Source organism: Melanostigma gelatinosum (assembly GCF_949748355.1).
Source record: "Melanostigma gelatinosum genome assembly, chromosome: 21".
NCBI classification, from domain to species: Eukaryota; Metazoa; Chordata; class Actinopteri; order Perciformes; family Zoarcidae; genus Melanostigma; species Melanostigma gelatinosum.
The window spans coordinates 2319905-2338131 of record NC_136654.1 but is presented as its reverse complement, the minus strand read 5'-3'; the positions used below and the strand labels follow the sequence as shown (position 1 = coordinate 2338131).

The following is an 18227-nucleotide window of genomic DNA, read 5'->3' as shown; positions in this document are numbered from 1 at the left end:
CATTACATGGTAGAACTGCCATAAGTAACGCGTCAGATGCCACTGTAGATGTAAAAGTGGACGGTGCAACCGCTGCAGCTGCACAGGGGCCCAGAAGCCGTCAGGGGCCCGTGTGTAGGAAGCTTTATGTCGGTGGAGCCCCTCCCGCACAGTGACCGATTCACACAGTCTTCGGCATTGTTCATGACTTTGCCGAGTGCAAGGCCCGTATGATGACCCTCTCATGGGCGAGTACAGGTTTGCCTTCGTTATCATGTCGTGGGATCGGGGATTTAAATCTACAGCAACATATTGTGCAGCTGCTTTAAGGGGGCATGCTGTTAATTTGGCGTTGATGAATTTGCCACTCCGAACTGTCCCTTTAAGGCTGGTGGTGGCTGCTATTTTCATGGAGATTTCTGGAACACAGTAGCAGCAACATAAGGCCTAGGGATGTTGTTTTTTTACCATACCTTTACAGTGCCTTCTACATGTAGCTGACCTTACTGCTGGAAAGCAAACACACTGACGGTGGCGTAGCACTTTGTCAAACCGCACAGTGTTTTCATCTTGTTTTATGAGATAAGAGCTCGCCGGCAAGAGGAATAATGAGGTGTCGGACAGAACAGTAGAATACAATGTTATTTGTGTGTGTGTGTGTGTGTGTGTGTGAAGGGGGTAGTGTGTGTAAGAGAGAGCCCTTGGGATTCTAGCTGCTGTAAGTAATAATATAAAGGAGATTCAAGCCAGTGGACATGATCCTCTTAGCTACTGACAAATCTACAGATCTCTGTTACTCTTTGCTGCACTCAAGCATTTAATAACACAGCTGCCGACCCTGACAAAAAAGAAAAAGAAAAGACTAAAACACCCCTTTTGGATTGATAAGCCCACTCTCCCTTCTCATTTCAGTCTCATTAGACCGAGTGTGAAACATCACCATCAGCTTCAGACAAACTGCTGCCGAGAGACGACAATGAGGAATTGTGCGAGGTAGACCTTTCACGATCCCTGCGGGGAAACGGAGCTGTTGCTCGTACAGCGTCACTAATTACTACACAACGGCATTGACGAACGTGTAAATTTAGATTATGGAATCATCAGTTGATGGAGGATGTAGCACATAGGGAAAGGTTATCAATGAAAAGGCACAGAAGATGTACTGCTGAATGTATGGAGTCCACAGTGTGGCACGAATGAGACTCTTCTAACTTGTAATCAATCATTGATTTCGATTAATAATTTAATTATCTTTTTAAAAGGCTATTAGGAATGAATGAATTATATTATTGTTTCAAAATATATTTAATTGAATTAATTAGACTAATTACTTTTTTTAAATCACTATTATTTATTTCCTTATAATTCGTCTTTAAATCGTCGATGAGTAATTCCATGATACGATGGAATCACAAAATACATTTTAAATGCATTAAATATATAAGTTTATCAATGTTGCCAACGAAAATACATTTGAATTAATTATGTAGAGCAGGGGTCTCAAACTCATCTTCACTCCGGCCACATCAGCATCACGGTCGGCCTCAAAGGGCCGGTTGTAAATGTAAGACTGTGTAAATGTATCCTTTCAAGGGTGCGTTTTGCACAATCCCACATGAAGTATTTCATGTGTTTTAAAGCCACGTTTAAAGTAGTCTTCAATGTACTCGCAATACATTTCCATGTCAAATGTACAGTAACCAGCCAAAGAGCTGCTTCTATGTTTAAGTATCTCATCATTATGACTTTCTATCTCATAATTTCGACTTTCTATCTCATAATTTCGACTATGGGGATATTTTTATTATCAAGTCTAACTTAAAAAAAAAAAAAATACATTTTTTTTTTTTTACTTTTTTTTTTTAATTTTACTTTTTTTTTTTTTTTTTTGCTGGCGGAGTCGCGGGCCACATAAAATGACGTGGCGGGCCGGATTCGGCCCACGGGCCGGGAGTTTGAGACCCCTGATGTAGACCTATTCTTTTTCAAAATCACTTATTAATTTCCTTAATCCGTCTTTGAATCATGAATGTGTATTCCCCATTTGTAATTGGATTACTCATTCACGCTCACAAATATTACTTTCTGTCACTCATTTGGATGCATCTGCTGTGTATATGTATATTCCGTCTCACAACAAGTCTTTCATTCATTTTAAGATGCAGAGTGCCCACTAGAGATTAAATAAAGCCCCCCCCCCCCATCAGCAGGAGTTGATGTGAGCGATGTGAGCAAAAAGGACGAGTTCATGAAGTCTTAACTTAAATGGAGATTTGAATACTTCCAACAGGTATGTCTATACTTCTATGTGTTCACTTCAATATCAGTTTTAATTCAACATGAACAACGGCTGTGGTTTTTGTGGTGCGCACTCCAGACTCCAGACGATCATCAGGGTGGCCAATAGGTGAGACTTCCTGTGGCCGTGCAGCGTGACAAGCACCGTCCCGTTTCTCACAATGCGTGGCTTCCTGACATCAGCAGAAAGGAAATGCCTCCAATCTATAAAGCCGAGACGCTGCAGGACGAGGGACGGGGGACGGGGGGGCTGATGGATCACCATTTTTCCATTTCATTGGGTCCCGGAGCTGCTTAGATAGTCAGCATAGGTGTAGTGCAATAACGGCATGCCGTTAACTCTATTAATTGAGTAGTGTGTGTGAGGTAGAAGATGAGAGGCCGCTGCATGCTAATCAAGGAAAGTACTTTCAATTGCGGGTTTTTTTATGCTCGTTAATATGACATTTCTTCTGTATATGGAAGACAATTGCCTACTACGAGCCCCCCCATTACAGACGAGTCACAGTTAGGTCACATGGGCGCACGAAACAATCAACGACTAGAATGCTCCGAGCATTCAGCTGCATGCAGTCAGTTCAGACACAACTGTTCCTGAGCAGTCTTTAGTTTCCTTCGCTTTTTAGATTTTGTGTGGAAATTTTGCTCAGTAAAAAAACAAACAACTAAATCGTGTTTTCATTCAATTGCCATGCAGACTGTAACCTCCTGAAACCAAAGCAGTTTCAGGGCTTTTTTTCTCACATCTTTCTCTCTGTGGCATTGATTTCCACTGCAGTATAAAAGTCCTGCACCTCTATGGAAACAGCACGATCATGACTCGGAGTAGAAAGGACTCAAAAATGTCTTTTGTGCAGAATAACACAGTTACAATGCCATAAATCACAGAAAAGAAAAGAAGGTAAGTTGAATTTCTTTGACAATATATTTTACAAAAACTGGAATCGCTACATCCAACATGCGCGAGTTGAAATTTTTCAACTTCGGCGAAATATTCGCGTGACGCTGTGGCGCGATAGCCTATCAGCGTTGAGTTGCTCCCCCTGTGATCACTGACTTCCTGCCGTTGTTGAATCAGGAAATAAATCCCGTCTGTGTTCACCCAGAGCTCTACGATACCTCATATCAACAGAGACCGGACCAAACTATGTGTATGCATGTGTGTGTGTGTGTGTAAACCATACGGTACAAACAATGAACAGACGCTGCCGTATTTACGTCTACGTGACGTTATTGAGTGCTGGTGGAGCTGCTACGATGTTAGCATAGCCTAGCACCGATCCATCAGAGCTCCATTGAGAAGACCAGTAACCTACAAATCGGCATCATTACGTAGTTATTTCGGAGTCCCTTTTTGTCGGTTTATTGCCGTTAATCACAGCCAAATCAGTTTATTTAGTGTTCCTACAGCTGTAGTAAACAGCGACCGGTGGCTTGCTAGACAGTGAATACAGCTCGATACAATCCACGGAGCTCCTCTGAACAATATTATGAACCAGACATGACGGCGTTTATTTTCCCGGGATATCTGTGACTTCCACAACACGTACTAAGCAGAAATAGGTTATTTTTTCCATGGTTAATGGCGGACAGTTGAACGGCTTCCAGGTCGATAAGCCCCGCCCCCTCTCCGGCGCGATTCATACGAATCGCGCCGCGTTTGGTGTGAACACGGCATAACATGCATGCAGTGTACTTTCAAAATAATCTTCCAATGTAAGTTTACTTCTTTTTTTAGTTTTACAAAACAAAACTCCATGGTTAGGCTTAAGAAAATATAGTGGTTTGGGTTAAAATGTGTAATATATTTGTTTCATTAAATAAGTTGAATTGCAACTTAAGTGCGCCGCTTGAGTTAAGTTTGTAAGTTACGTAGCAAAATTATGTTTAAATAAGTCAATATTGACATGGTTTCACACTGGACATGAACAGCGGTCTCCTGGGTGAAAGTCCTGTGTTTGTTAGACCCAACAGGCGACTGTCTCGCTCGCTATACTACGCAAGTTGCTGTGAGCGTCTAACAGTGACGTGGATGGGTTTGCGTCGGTATCAGACTAAACAAGCGTCGGTGATTGATTAGCTGCGAGTGAGAAGGCGTTGTTGTGTGCGCTCGTGCCCTGCAGGTCGTGTAGAGCGATCTGATCAATAGCTTAAATGCGAGGCTATTGAATTGCCCACAGAACAACAGTGTAGTAAGAGAGAGTCAATGAGAAAACAAATCAATCATCTCCATTCTAAACTTAAACACCATGTTTAAACCTGGGTTTATTGATCAGCAGCAACAGCACGGTGAAGGTCTGCCGGTCGCCACTCGCTTCACGTCTGGACTCTAAATATGGCGGCTCACAGACGGGCCGGGCTCAGCAGAGGACACGCTGCTGTTATCGTCTTTCTAAACAACACATTTCAAGACCGTCACTGGACTCGAGTCAAATGCATACTTTGTGTTTCTGTCTGCCTGTCACAGTGTTACATAGACTTATGTGGCTGTCTCTACTGTCAGCGGTTTTTGTCAGCGAACCCTAATTAAAATGGTGGGGGGGGGGAGTGGGGGGGGGGGGAGTGTGGGGGGGGGGAGCGAATGAAAACTTTGTACGACAGAAAATGACGCTGGATTCAAGACCAGTCTGAGAGTGAGCTAATTTGCAGTGGAAACTTGTGAAATGTGGAGACGTGAAGGTAAGTGTCGTCTCTAGTTGTGCAGTCAGCGGGGGTGGAAGGCTCCGGTGTTCCTCGGGTACCATACTTCAGTACGGTTTGAAGTGCTGATGTTTAACACGAACATTTCCAAAAGAAGACTTTTCTCCACACAGTGTTTGAGGGAAATGTTACACTTTATACTCCAACACCTCCATCTAGCAGCTTCAGTTACAGCTCGTATTCAGTTTGTCTTTTTCTTCCTCATCTTATCTACATATCTATATGTAGGCATTTCCATTTGGAAAAAAAAAAAAGGACCAGCAAAACCTTATTCTGAGTGCATGTACCACTGCGACAGACCCGGAACCAGGTGACAGGTACAGGGACAGGCTCAGACGGGGGGAAAGAGGGGAAAGGAGAGGAAAGGGATGACGGGTTGGAACAGACAGAGATGAAACTGAGAGCGGCGACATGTGTTCAAAAATGGAACTTGACCCTGTCAACAGCTGTGCTTACTGACTTATGACGCCCCGAAAAGGATTGGGGTTCTTACTCAATTTGGAGTTTCACCCAGCAACAGTCTCACAGTTATCCAGTTTACAATGGTGTGACAAGGTGAGAAGCTGCAACTTGACAGAGACCCACAAAGACCTGTTTTTGTCTTTTTTTGGGGGGGGGGGCATGGTTGTGGACATCATCTGAAAGCTGGGAAATTGAAGATGAATTTGAGATGCAGCTCAACAGTGTGTGTGTCAATAATGAATTTGAATGAATGGTGAGAATGTAGAACATAGAAAGTGATGATGGATGTATAAGATGGACGTCTTGGAAGTTACTGCAACAATATTTAGATTCACGCAATTCCTAGACCATTCAGGGACACCGCAGCAATATTCTGAGTGGCCGTTCTGAATGTAGAAACAATATTTTCTCCCCACAACTAACATCATTTGAAGGATGTGCTCGGTATATGTCTTTCTCATGCTGGCATATGCTCGCTTTCATGAGCACAGTACAAAGGCGTTGATGGTTTTGCCACGTTCATATGCTACCATCTGTGCGCTGGCTGCAAACAACCTGGGAGCAACAGGGAGGACGTCGGTTTTTTCTTTCCCCACCCGAGGCTGGGTTTGAGCTGCCGATTCCACTCCCGCCGCGCGTTGTGGCGACAGTTCTGAATTATTGAATCATTTTGAAGATAACAGGGCTCTAAAAGTGGTACGTTCAGGGTTGTGTTTGCTTTGACTGACGGGTCTCTAAGAGAGGGCTCACATCATCTCATCTGCCCAAGTCTGCTGGCTCCAGAAACAAACACTGACGAGGTGGCAGCAGCAGCAGCAGCAGCAGGTGAACCTAGATCCACTACATCCTTGTTTTTCTACACATCCGCAAACCTAACAGTTAAACGTTAAAAAGGTTGAATATAACAATAACTGTATTGTTTTGTCCTCCTCAGCCCAAACACATGGTCCAATATCGGCTTCGACGTACTCCGGCTGCACGAATAGGCTGGTTGGATGAGCAGAGCGGTGTTGCTACACATCGTGTTACAGTGTGCAGGAGAGGGTTGAGGGACACTGAACCGGTCTCCGTCTCCGACTAGAACACACTCTGTTAATGGACGGAGGACAGAATTGTCCCGAACAATCTTTGAGCGAACTTGCTCACATTTTCTCTGGAGTGAAGTCATATTGGGTAATTCTGATGAACCCTCCCTGGAAGCTGGGTCTCCAAGACGACCTAGCACGCTAGCATTTGACTGGCTGGAGCAACCTGAAGGCTCGCGACCTTTTGAATTGTCACCGAAATTTAGTGTTTTCCTTTACATCAATAAAGACGTTTCCGCCCGAAATTTGTTTTTAGATGCTCAAAATGTTTTTGCTCAAAAACATTTCCCTCTTATTCGTTTTGCTCTCTTTCTGGCTGTGTTTATCCGTCACAAACACACACACACACACACAATCCCATCTCTCCCTGTGGTAAATTACAGCTGGCGTGGAGGTCGTCTCACTCGGCTGGCTGATGGACTTCAGATTCCTGAGCAGCAGATGTGATGAGCTACAGCTGCTTGGGGGCGGACAAGGTGGTCACACACACACACACACACACACACACACACACACGCGTATACTACTATATACTTGTGAGAACTTCTTATTGACATTATCCAATCTTGAATCCTGAATTTAACAACCGTGACGAAAGATGCATTTGTCCTAAAAGTCAGTGTAAACCGTCCGAAATCTCTAAATATTGTAATTTTGCTCCGTTATAGTTATTTGCATGAACACAGGAAATAAATGGTTGTATTTTTTTTTTTTATAAATCATTTTATGGCCGCAAACATTTCAGTAGGCTGAACATTGCTGAACTGACTCAGGGAGGAGATTTGAAAAGAGTGGAAGTTGATGAGCAAATTCCAGACCGGACTCAGATTCAGTGAAAAAAAACTTCCTTCGCCTCCGCTGTTGTAGAAGCAGGGACCGTTTACAATGACCTGGCAATCGGGCGACGGTGTGTACACACACACACACACACACACTGACCGAGACAGTAAGCAGAGGGAGATCTGTGCAGGACGCACTGCGGGCGGCGTGTGCCACAGGTTTTTGTTTTTGCAACATGAGACGCACCGGCTCCGGGCAGAGGAGGGAGTGCTGCAGGTCTCCCCGGTAACGCCGGCGGTTGCTCGCGTGTTATTGCCATGAATACACTGCAGGCCTCTACCCTGTGATTTCATCATCCCAGTTAAATGTCGAAGCTTCCCAGAGGGCACGTTTGTATTTGTTTTTCCCGCTCTGAGGCTGCCGTGTGATTATCTGACGTGGTCACAGTTGCTCACAATGTGAGGTTCGGCAGAGAGGACTCGTTTAACCGTCTGACCCCGAGGAGTTTGGGATTCTTTTCTGCCCCCGACATGTTTTACTCTGTGTGGCCTTGATTTTCACTGCAATACGAGTCCTCTTTGGAAACAGCAGTCATGGCTAGAAGCAGAGATAACTCAACATATCTTTTGTGCAGTATAACACAGTTACAATGCCATAAATCATAAAAAAGAAAATAAATGCAACATGAATTTCTTTGATAATATATTTTACAAAAATTGGAAACCAATGGAATCTATTTTCTCTACATGCTGTATACATTAAACGATGAACATGTTTTTTTAAACCTCTTCTTACAGCCTCTCCGGTCTCCTCAATGCTCTGATCAGCAGCCTGCACTTCTGTAGAAGTTTCACAGGACTTTTGTAACGTGACTGTTGGTCTCAGGCACATCAACCATTGCTTCCAAGTTGCGCTGAGAAGCGCAGAGTTTGATGTTTTTTACAGGATGTGGTGAAAGCAAAGGGTTTGTATAAATATCACAATGTTAAGCTTCGTTTGTTACTTTTTCGTACGGAAGCGTTCGTCGCCAATGACGTGTTCGAGGACCGCCGGAAAGAAAAGAATCCAACAATAATGCCGGACACCAGAAGAAGAAGGGGAAAGCGGAAGAGTTCAACAACCCAGCTCCTACACAGGTCGTCTAATTTGCACAGGAAGACATGACAGACGCCCAGCTGACACTCCTTTTGCACAGCACTTTTGCTGTCGCACTACAGCTGACTATGCAAAATCTTCCCTGCATGCCAGGGTGTATTTTCGAGTTATGTGAACAAAGCATCAATTCCTGTTTATGCTCAGCAAAAAAAAAAAAAGAACCAGAAAAGTGAAAAGGATGCAGAAAAAACTGCTTTGTTGTTTCAGAGCTGCGTGATAAAGTAGCATTGAACACATGGATGTATGGAGTAAGCTTTCCTCTCGGAGCCACGTCAGAAAAAAGCCTTAAAAAGTGCTAATTGTGAAATTCAGAGCATATCTATTGACTCAACATGGTGACTGAGGTAGACATTGATCCATGCGTTGACATTATATCTTTACAGAACAGTTGTTAGTTGCCAGTTCATTTTCTGGCGAATGACTCATTGACTTCTTGTTGCAGATCTACTAAGTCAAGTCTCAAGTCGACGGTTTTGCTTTTTCAATATTACCAGAAGAAAAAACGAATCGGACATTGAAACGGGGAATGATCTTTTCACTTTGTTTAGTGGAAATATCAAGCATCTCGTTGCTGCTGTGTCCAATCGGAAGGGTTTCTGCTGAAAAGACAGAGACAGACACTGAGGGACATGAATGGACGAGTAGACACATGCCCATCGAGACATATTTTGTTCAGTGTCCAGTCTCAAAATGGTGTTTTTAAACTGGGGGTATCAGATATCGTGCCGATAGATATCGTGCTTCAGAAATCTGTGACTACATCTGTGATCTATTCAATTCATTTCTGTGTTTATACACTTTTTATATCTTATTTTACAAAGTTGCTGGTGCACGATTTAGATCCCAGACGCTTCCATACAGCTTACAGATTAAAAACCTGATGTCACATCAGCACTCGGTATTGGCCGATAGCCAAAGCCGAGGTTTCACTATCGGGCTGAAAGTGGGATCGATGTTTCCCTATTTCAAAGACTCTGCTGTCCAAATAGATTGAATCTGTCAAACAAGCTGGTTATACGTCAGTTTTGTTGCTGGGTGCTAACGTTGCAACCAAAGACTGTGTATAAGAAGTGGACGCAGTCATCGTTTGTGGACTGCCGCTATGAAGCCTCGAGTTAAGCGTTCTGGCCATCTTGATGTTTTGCAACCAGCGAACGGAGGTGACCATATTAGGGCTGCATAGGAGTGACATAGAGACACCGTATATCGCTCTGGTAGCGGCAACGACCTGTCAATCACAAGGTAGCCCCGCCTTATGCTTTATGGTCTTATGGTCTATTCGACTCTAAATGGACCATAAGTTACGAGATGAACATCATGCCGTATTGAAGAAGACTTGAAACTAGAGACTGAGACCATAAACTCATGTTTACTGAGGTAATAAATCAAGAGAGAAGTAGAGCCATTTTCTCATAGACTTCTATACAACCGGAGGAGTCGCCCCCTGGTGGTCAGTAGAGAGAATGCAATTTCCAGACAATTCCGCATATCTTTCTTTTCCGACCACGAGGCGGCCGCCTGGTTGCAATCCAACTCCTCTCCACTTCCCTGGAGTCAACAAGCTACGGGCGGTTCTCGGCAACGCTGCAAGCAGCAACCGAGCAAATCGACCAGTTGATAGTGAGCGCTTCCCTGAACGGGCACTGTGTTAGTTAAATACAACAAGGGAGAGTAAAAGAGAATCAGCACGTTCTTTACCACTCTCACAGTGTGGGGATGGAAGCATTTCTTGCTGAAGACATGTTACGGCAAAGCCGAGGAGTGAAGGAAAAAAAAGGCATCTGTGTGTCTGAACAGATGGGAGAACGGCAGACAGAGCTGTTTACCTGGCACAGAGTGTGAAATCCTGTTCAGGATTGGCTTTCTGAACAGAGTGAGCACACAAATACTGCGAAATTTTAAAAAATGCAAAAAAAGATGCCATGAAAAGGAGAGGTAAAAAGCCTCTGAATGTGTGCTCACGGCACGGCGACAAACATATTCCTGCTTTGGCCCTTTAGCCAGAAAAGAAATACAGAGTAAAAGCACACACAACAAGTCTTTATAGATCTGGACACAACTGGAGTCTGCCAAAAAATCTATACTTATTTTTTTTTCTCCTCCTCCACAGCCAGACTCTTGTGTTTATCTTGTTGGTCTGAATTTCTGATCTTTGATTTGGTCATTAGAGCACAGATCCAGCCTAAAGGCAGCCCGGTCACTTTCATAATGGTAGACAGCTCCGTCAATACTATACTTAGACACCATAGAAACTTCAACTAATACTGAATCACAGCCAATAGCTGACGCTGATTATTGCTCATAGCTCTTTGACAAACAAGACATCATTTGAGTCACTTAAATGCTTTGGCTCATTTAGGATCATACCAGTGATGTTTAAGCCTTTGGTTGGACGGGTCACACAAACAAGACTTTCACCCAGGAGACCGCTGTTCGTGTCCCTTGTGAAACAAAAGACAACCTTGACCTCTTAACTAACGCCAGTTACCGCTACCAGGACCTGAATTATTTTAACCCCAAACCACCATCTTTTCCTAAGCCTAACCAAGTAAACCTAACAACTAAGTAAACCTACGTTTAAAGGTTTATTTGGAGAGACTGTCTGCAAAGTAACGAGCGGGAACTGTACATTTCCTGTGAAAAGGGAAGTTTATTTTGAAAGGACACTACGAGTGTAACAAGCGGAAACTGTAACGCCATCCCTGCCGCGTCTACAACTGACGCTAGAGGGGAACCTAGAGCGTTGTAGTTTTAAGCGTAGGGCCACTGACCAAGCCTCGGTGTTTGGCGAGTTGGGAGTGCGAACACGTTGGGTCGTACTTTATTGTATAAAACATTATTTTGCACTTTGACTCATATTCAAGGAATGTATATCCATCCCCTGTACAAGCCGCTTACATTTGCCATTTTCAACAATAAAAAAGCATCTGTATCCACAGCAATATCTGTGATCCTGGACAAGGTATCACGTGATCTCAAACAAATGTTGTGGTATTGCCCAGCCCTGGTTTGAAGCACTGAGAGCATAAACATCAGGGGGCCAATAGGGGCCCAACAGGTTAATTTAGCCCCTGGGCCTCATAGTGGGTCAAGCCGGCCCTGCTTTACAACCCATCACACCGTTTTATATTCATCATCTGCTGCCTCTGTGGAGTACCATGTAGACGTGACAAAAATGATTTCATGCATTAGAAATGAGGCTTCCTCCATCATGGCAATTATTGGATTGTGTTACAAGATCATGTGACAGAAAAGGCAGTGTTGACACCCACAGAGCTGACTGAATATGACACAGACGACACAGACATGATGGATTAATGTAGAGCGTTCTGCATGCAGGCCCGTGTAACATCAAAGCGCCTTCGTCAGATAACCAGGAAACCATGTTTTATCATCAGCGATCCGCAATGAAATGGCAGCATCGAGATAATTGCTTCCCATTGTTTCCCATTTGCGAGTTTTCGGTAACCAAAAGCACCAGCACTCACCGAGTTAATGATGCTGATGAGCAAATGCGGGAAAACAAGGCATCTCAAGCAATCTTTGCTCCGCTCATTTTTGGACCAAATAAGGGAAATAAAAGATGTTGACGAATCAGAATGGAGGAAAAGTCTCCGGAGTGAGGACTCTAGATGAGATTGATTCTACGTTAACATCGGGTCTGTCAGGCCGCCCCGCTAGAGTAATTTACAGTCAGGGCCAACCGTCAAAATGTAACAGGAAACGATAGTGCAGAGAAACCCCCAGACCACCTGACCTCTAGTGACGGCGTCTGACCCAACACAAATCGAGGGGATTTCGGTTTGTGGTGCTGCAAGCATCAAATAACATTTCAGAAACTCTACAGCGGCGTTTCTGTCCAGAAATAACGACCCGATCACTCCACAAATTACAGAGGAAATAGTCCCAGATAAATGAGGCGGGCTCTCATGTTGCCACAGCACTGGAGCACACTTCAGTTCCAGAGCTATGCGTTTCCACTCGTTCTTTTACTTATTCAGGTCCTGGAAGCTCATTAAATCTGCTATGCACATCATATTCAGGCCAAGGAGAAAGGATGCAGAGGTGGAGACAGAATCCTGTACAACCAGGACAGAAACAAGAAAAATAGATCAGAGTGGGAAAGAGGAGCTATGAAAAAGCCGGAAAAACCAGCCCTCCATCACCCGTGTGAGGGATAGTAGCGTGCCCCATAACGTAGGCTATGAGTAAATGTAATGCAAATCATTCCCAGAGGTAGTAGTAACAGCCATGCCGTTGTTTTGAGTCGTCAGTGAACTGTATGGGTAACCTAGATAACAATAAAGACTGTTTGAGATGTAAGCAGCTGAGTAAATTATGGTCGAAAGTATTTCAACAGTTGAACTCCCACTTGGTAGCTCACGTGGTTATTATAGGCCCCATCTGAAGCGGAAGTCAGTGGTAGAACGAACATACAGTCTCGAAACTCCTTTCAACAGACGTCTTGAACGCAGCATCATAACTCCTCACCAATATACTCGTGATTCATCGTGTCATTATCCTGTTCCTGGGCGGTTATTAATACATATTCTTACGGAACAAAACACATTGTCGGGTGGGGCGAAGCCACTGGCTCACAGCGGTGTCACATGAAGCACACTCACCTAAACCCGCGGCCCTATAGGCACAGACAGGCCGGCGTGTGTAATGCGTAAATACAGTGGATTACGCACCAGTTCTTTTTACTGGAGTGAATTTGCAGATTTATACCTCTTGCAAGATGGGATGCAAAAGAAAAACAACACACACATTTGAGAAAGTCTCTATTCGGTGTTATAATTGTATTCATTTCCACATTTACGACGAACATTTATGTGCAACTTTTTGTATCCAAAATGTCACATTTGTTTCGTGCGTCGGCGCGTGAAAAGCCACAAAACATCTGCCTTGATTTTTTTTTAAATTTAAAAACTCTTGCATTTACCATTGGCAAGAGGTGACATTTTTGCGTCACGTTTCCGTTAAAACAATACTCTGTTTGTTTTTTATGAATAGTAGTTTAAACACACGTAACAGGAGCGCGTCTGTTGCAAAGTCATGCATCCGATGGATCGCAGCGGAGTGATGGAACGCGTTGATGCGTTGATGCGCATCGAACGCGTTGATAAGCGCTCGTTGGCTGTTGACGCATCTTGCCTGCACGGCGCACACGCGGCATGACCTACACTGCGCCGCATCGCTCACCGTGTGCGCACAGCGGCTGTATCTATCTGATAATAACTGACTGAAGTAAGCCCAGAGACTTCTCAATGACGGAGAGGACACATTCACACATTCACATTCAAACTAAATAATCCATAATGTTCACTGTGGTTTGCAAATTGTTTTGTTTTTTTAAAGCCCACCCCCGCGTGCGTCAGAACGCTTGCGCATCCATTCCTGGAGGCTACACGGCGACTTTCTTGAGTCTCACGCGCACACCCACACACACACACACACACACACACACGCACGCACACGCACACACACACATCTATAACCAAAGACTAAATATAACAGGATCATCCCATGCCCTTGCACGGGTGCGTTTCGCAGTTCACTTCTTGTCTCTCCGCCTGCCACAGCGCGCCCCGACATGCATTTCCTCCAAATCAACGCCCCCCCCCCCCCCCCAAAAAAACCCACCCTCTCTCTCAATCATCTCACAACATTCCAGTGAAAAGTAAAAGAAAAAGATGTATCTGATGCACCTGCCCCCCTGCGGGGACACCAATGACGCCCATAACTCACCTGATATGCAGACGATCACATTGGCGTGAAGAATGATCAATATTTCCCAAATTATATCCATCCTCTGTCTTCATTCCACGTGCATTACGCACAGATCAGAAAAGATTGAAAAGAAGAAAAGGGGGCTCTTTTTCTTTCAGTTGCGGATGTCCTGCTGTCTCAGGCTGAATCCCGCTGTACACCTTCCACCAGGTATGTTCCACACCAGACGCATAGCAGGTGATCAAAGCCGATGAGGAATAACTGTTGCACCACTAAATGTAACAATTCCAGAGGTGGTGGTGGTGATGGGGTGGGGGAGAGGGGGGTGAAGAAAAAAAAATGGATGAACTCCAAGACAAAACAGCCGAGCAAGGGACGCTGATCCTCCTGTCAGTTCACTGTATTATTCCAGTGCGCCCTTAGAACGCGACACGTCCGCCCAGCCATCCGGCGCCGTTTCACAGAGTGGGCATCCCGTTCTCACCGCGCGGAGGGTCGCACATGATCGTGTCAGTGTGGAGCTCTGTGTGGAGAGAGATAGAGGGGGAGAGAGGGAGAGTATAGTTTAATGAGGTGGGGCAGCTGTGGGATCGGACTAACACCTGGAGACGCCTCGCTACTCAGAAACTCGCATCGCCAGGTGGCGATCCTCCGATCCAGACTTTTCCTGCGTCTCCGACGAGGGAAACGAGCGTCGAGCAGCGCGGAATGAAAGCAAGACTTCCTGTGCGGACTGTCAGAATAAAGGCTTCGGGACGGTATCCTTCGACTGTTCCCTCATTACTGTGTTACCCAACTCATCTAGCAATGATGACAAATAACAACAAACAGTGGACGTAAAAGGTGCAAAGAAAACATCAGGAAACATAAAACTTACTCCATAAAGAGACTCAAATTCTGGTAATAATGTGATGACAGCCAATCAAATCGGTGTGTTAAATTCAAGACTTCCATTATTTGTGCTCCTCATTGAATCACTGGCACCATTATGACCCTCGTTCTCACACTGAGCACTGACACGTTCCCCTTTTAATTCTTGTCACGGCCGTTTCCCTAATCCATGCTTTTAATTTGTACACACATCCACCTGATTTCCGGTCATGTTCCGACTAACTGTGTTGAGCTTGATGCCAGCTTTGCTTCGCTTGCCATCCCACCACACACCCAGGGCACACGCGCGCACACACACGCAACGCACGCGTGCACATGACTAGAGTGCAGATTCTTCGAAGTTAACGTCGCAGATATCAGTCCGGATGTTCGAAGTGTGTTTAATGACAGGGAAATAAAACACACTTACAGCAGACCGGAGGCAACAGAAAGAGAAGAGAAGAAGAGAAGAGATCGGGCAGGAAAGTCGGAACCGTGCAGCTTTTGACGCACCAGAGAATGAACCGTCCTGGAAACGGGACTTTGCGTTGATAACTAAAAGTAGACAGTGGAAGACGATGAAAGAAATCCAACTTGCCAATAAAAAAGATTAAAAAAAGACAATCTGTCCTCAGAGGAATCGATGGTAATGAGCCGGGAACTAATACAACTCCAAACGTGAGGAATGGTGCGTCACAGACGCTCTGTGTCCTCACGAACGGCTCGCAGTAGTGGTCTTGGCGGCTGCTCCAGTCTGGCACAGGGCACCCAGCGACGCCATCCAGGTCTGCGGATATGGCTCAGTGCACGCTATTAGGGATTCGCGAGGAGCAGCGGCGCGCGCGGTCAAATGCAGCGGATGCGCGCACACTGGCGGGCGGTGGAGGGGGGGGGGGGAGACCTGCGCACTGCAGGAGAAAATAAACATGTGTTTAGCTGTTGAAATATTTCTTTGAATGCAAACCGTTTGAGAGAAAGAACGCAAAATACCCGTGTGGTACCACAGTGGGGTTGACTGCAGAAAAAGCAGGTTTTGGCTGCAAGGGAGGTTTTGAGCAAATATCGACAAGACACAAAAACACGCTAAGAGAGAGATGAGAGCGCATCAACAAGCAAGATCATGTCCAGAGGATTGGCAGTCTCTTTACCAATCTGCTCCTTTCATACAAAAAGCGTTGAGGTGCTGTGTGTGTGTGTGTGTGTGTGTGTGTGTGTGTGTGTGTGTGTGTGTGTGTGTGTGTGTGTGTATGTGTGTGTGTGTATCTTCCTACACATGAACACTTCACAGTTAATTGTAAGTCTAATAAGTCTCATTGATATTTTTTTTTCACTGAAATATTCACACTATACACAAAAGGAATGTGTCACTCACGTTCGGGACATCTAACATACTGCATTCTCACATGTATACCGTCATTAACACGACATTCCAAAATCGTATTGGTCAGTCTCTAAGCTTCAAACTATGATGTTCTAGGTTCCCCACTACAGACAGTGTCTTTTCAAAATAAACTCTCATGTTCACGGAAAACATAGTTTCCCCTGTTATATCCAGTGTCTTTTCAAAATAAACTTGAATGTTCACAGGTAACGTAGCATTTCCGCTGTTATATCCACAGTGTCTTTTCAAAATAAACTTCCATTTTCACAGGAAACAAAGTTTCCCTTGTTGAATTCAGTGTCTTCACAAAATAAGCATCCAGGTTCACAGGAAACAGTTTTCACTCATTACTATCATATGGTCTCTTCAAAATAAACTTCCACCATAGTTTTACTTACTTTTTAGGTTTACTTGGTTAGGCTTACACCACAAAAGTACTTGGTTCGGTTTCGGGAAAGTGGCTCAGGTTCGGCTCAGGTAGGTATGTTTTTTACATGAAATAAATGCACTTGTTCCTTGTGCTACGTAAGCAGCGCTAGGTAAATTACGTAACAAAAGTCATGTAAAATAAGTCAGGTTGGTTTCAGAAGGGACACAAACAGGTGAAAGTTTGTGATGTTTGACCAAACCAAGCTTCCGATAAACAGCCGTTATGAACAGGAGGAGTAAGAATAACATTGTTTCAATGTTTATAGGGACACGTGGCTAATGTTTTAAGACTGACTTGAAAAAATGTGAACCTACCCTTTAACCATCACTAATGTACCCCCATAAGTTGTACATCAGTAAATACATGGGCTTGAGTAAGTTGTACAGTAGTGAGAGACGGCTTTGGTCGTTTCATGGGATTCTTTGACAATATGAAATTCACAGAATAGCACCAGCCTTGTACAACATTGGATACTGTGTATACTGGATAATACAGATATTAGTCAAACACATGTACTTCTATATTCTGGCAAGCACATAGAGGTCTCTATTGATCCCTTCTCGTCGATAACAGGGCTTAGTGTAGGATCTCGCTGTTCATTTGAATGGAAACTACCAGTGTGAAGCTCACTGTACTCAGCAGCCACTAGCTGTGGAAAAAAACCATTCAGCGTAAGGAAATAAAAATCCTATTCCTTCACCTGTTATTTTCTTTGGCACAGGCTACTGAAAACCCAGAATTTTGTCACAAGGTGTTGTGGTGTTTCAAGGACGTAACGCTTTGATTTTCCTCCATTTCTCCCTTCCCGCTTGTGGCCCCTGTGATGTTGCGAGTAACAAAGGCTGGGCAGGAGGCAGAGAATGACGGGCAATCAATACCATACACCGCCTGCTTTCTTCAAGTGCCACTTTCCCACATCAGAGAGGTACGTCCCTGCAGAATCTCCCATCCCTTTGGACCCGAATGCTTTTACCCGTCAAGTCTCATCTGGTGTCTCTTTCCCACCGAGTGGGCCCGCGTAAAGGAGGGCCTTTCAAAGGTTGCATCCTCCTGGAAGTAAAGGATACTGTATTCCGTTTGAACTACGGATAGGATTGTTATTCAGCAGACAGTGGCATCTGTGTTGCTGGCGTGTGGAAGGAAATCGCTCGTCCCACGTTCCCTTTTCTAATCTGATTCCCCCATCCCTCCACTCCTCATTCATTGAATGACATGTTTTATCAGATATAGACTGATCATGACCGCGGATCACGTTAAGACACATCTCGTAAAGGAATGGGAGACAGTTGAGGCTCATGTAACTCAATTATGTCTTACCATCAAACTTTAAATTGGCCATAATGGTAGACTTTCA

General features: G+C 44.5%; 1 protein-coding gene across 1 annotated transcript in view; it reads right to left on the bottom strand.

Moving 5' to 3' along the window:
• The window catches only part of ca10a (carbonic anhydrase Xa), a 133196-nt gene extending 118406 nt beyond the window's left edge, over nt 1–14790 (bottom strand). Inside the window, exon 1 of the mRNA XM_079293838.1 lies at nt 14211–14790. Within this exon, the coding sequence (XP_079149964.1) occupies nt 14211–14271 (61 nt within the window). The 5' untranslated portion in view covers nt 14272–14790. The remainder of the gene's footprint in view (nt 1–14210) is intronic.
• Nucleotides 14791–18227: the final 3437 nt, after the last annotated feature.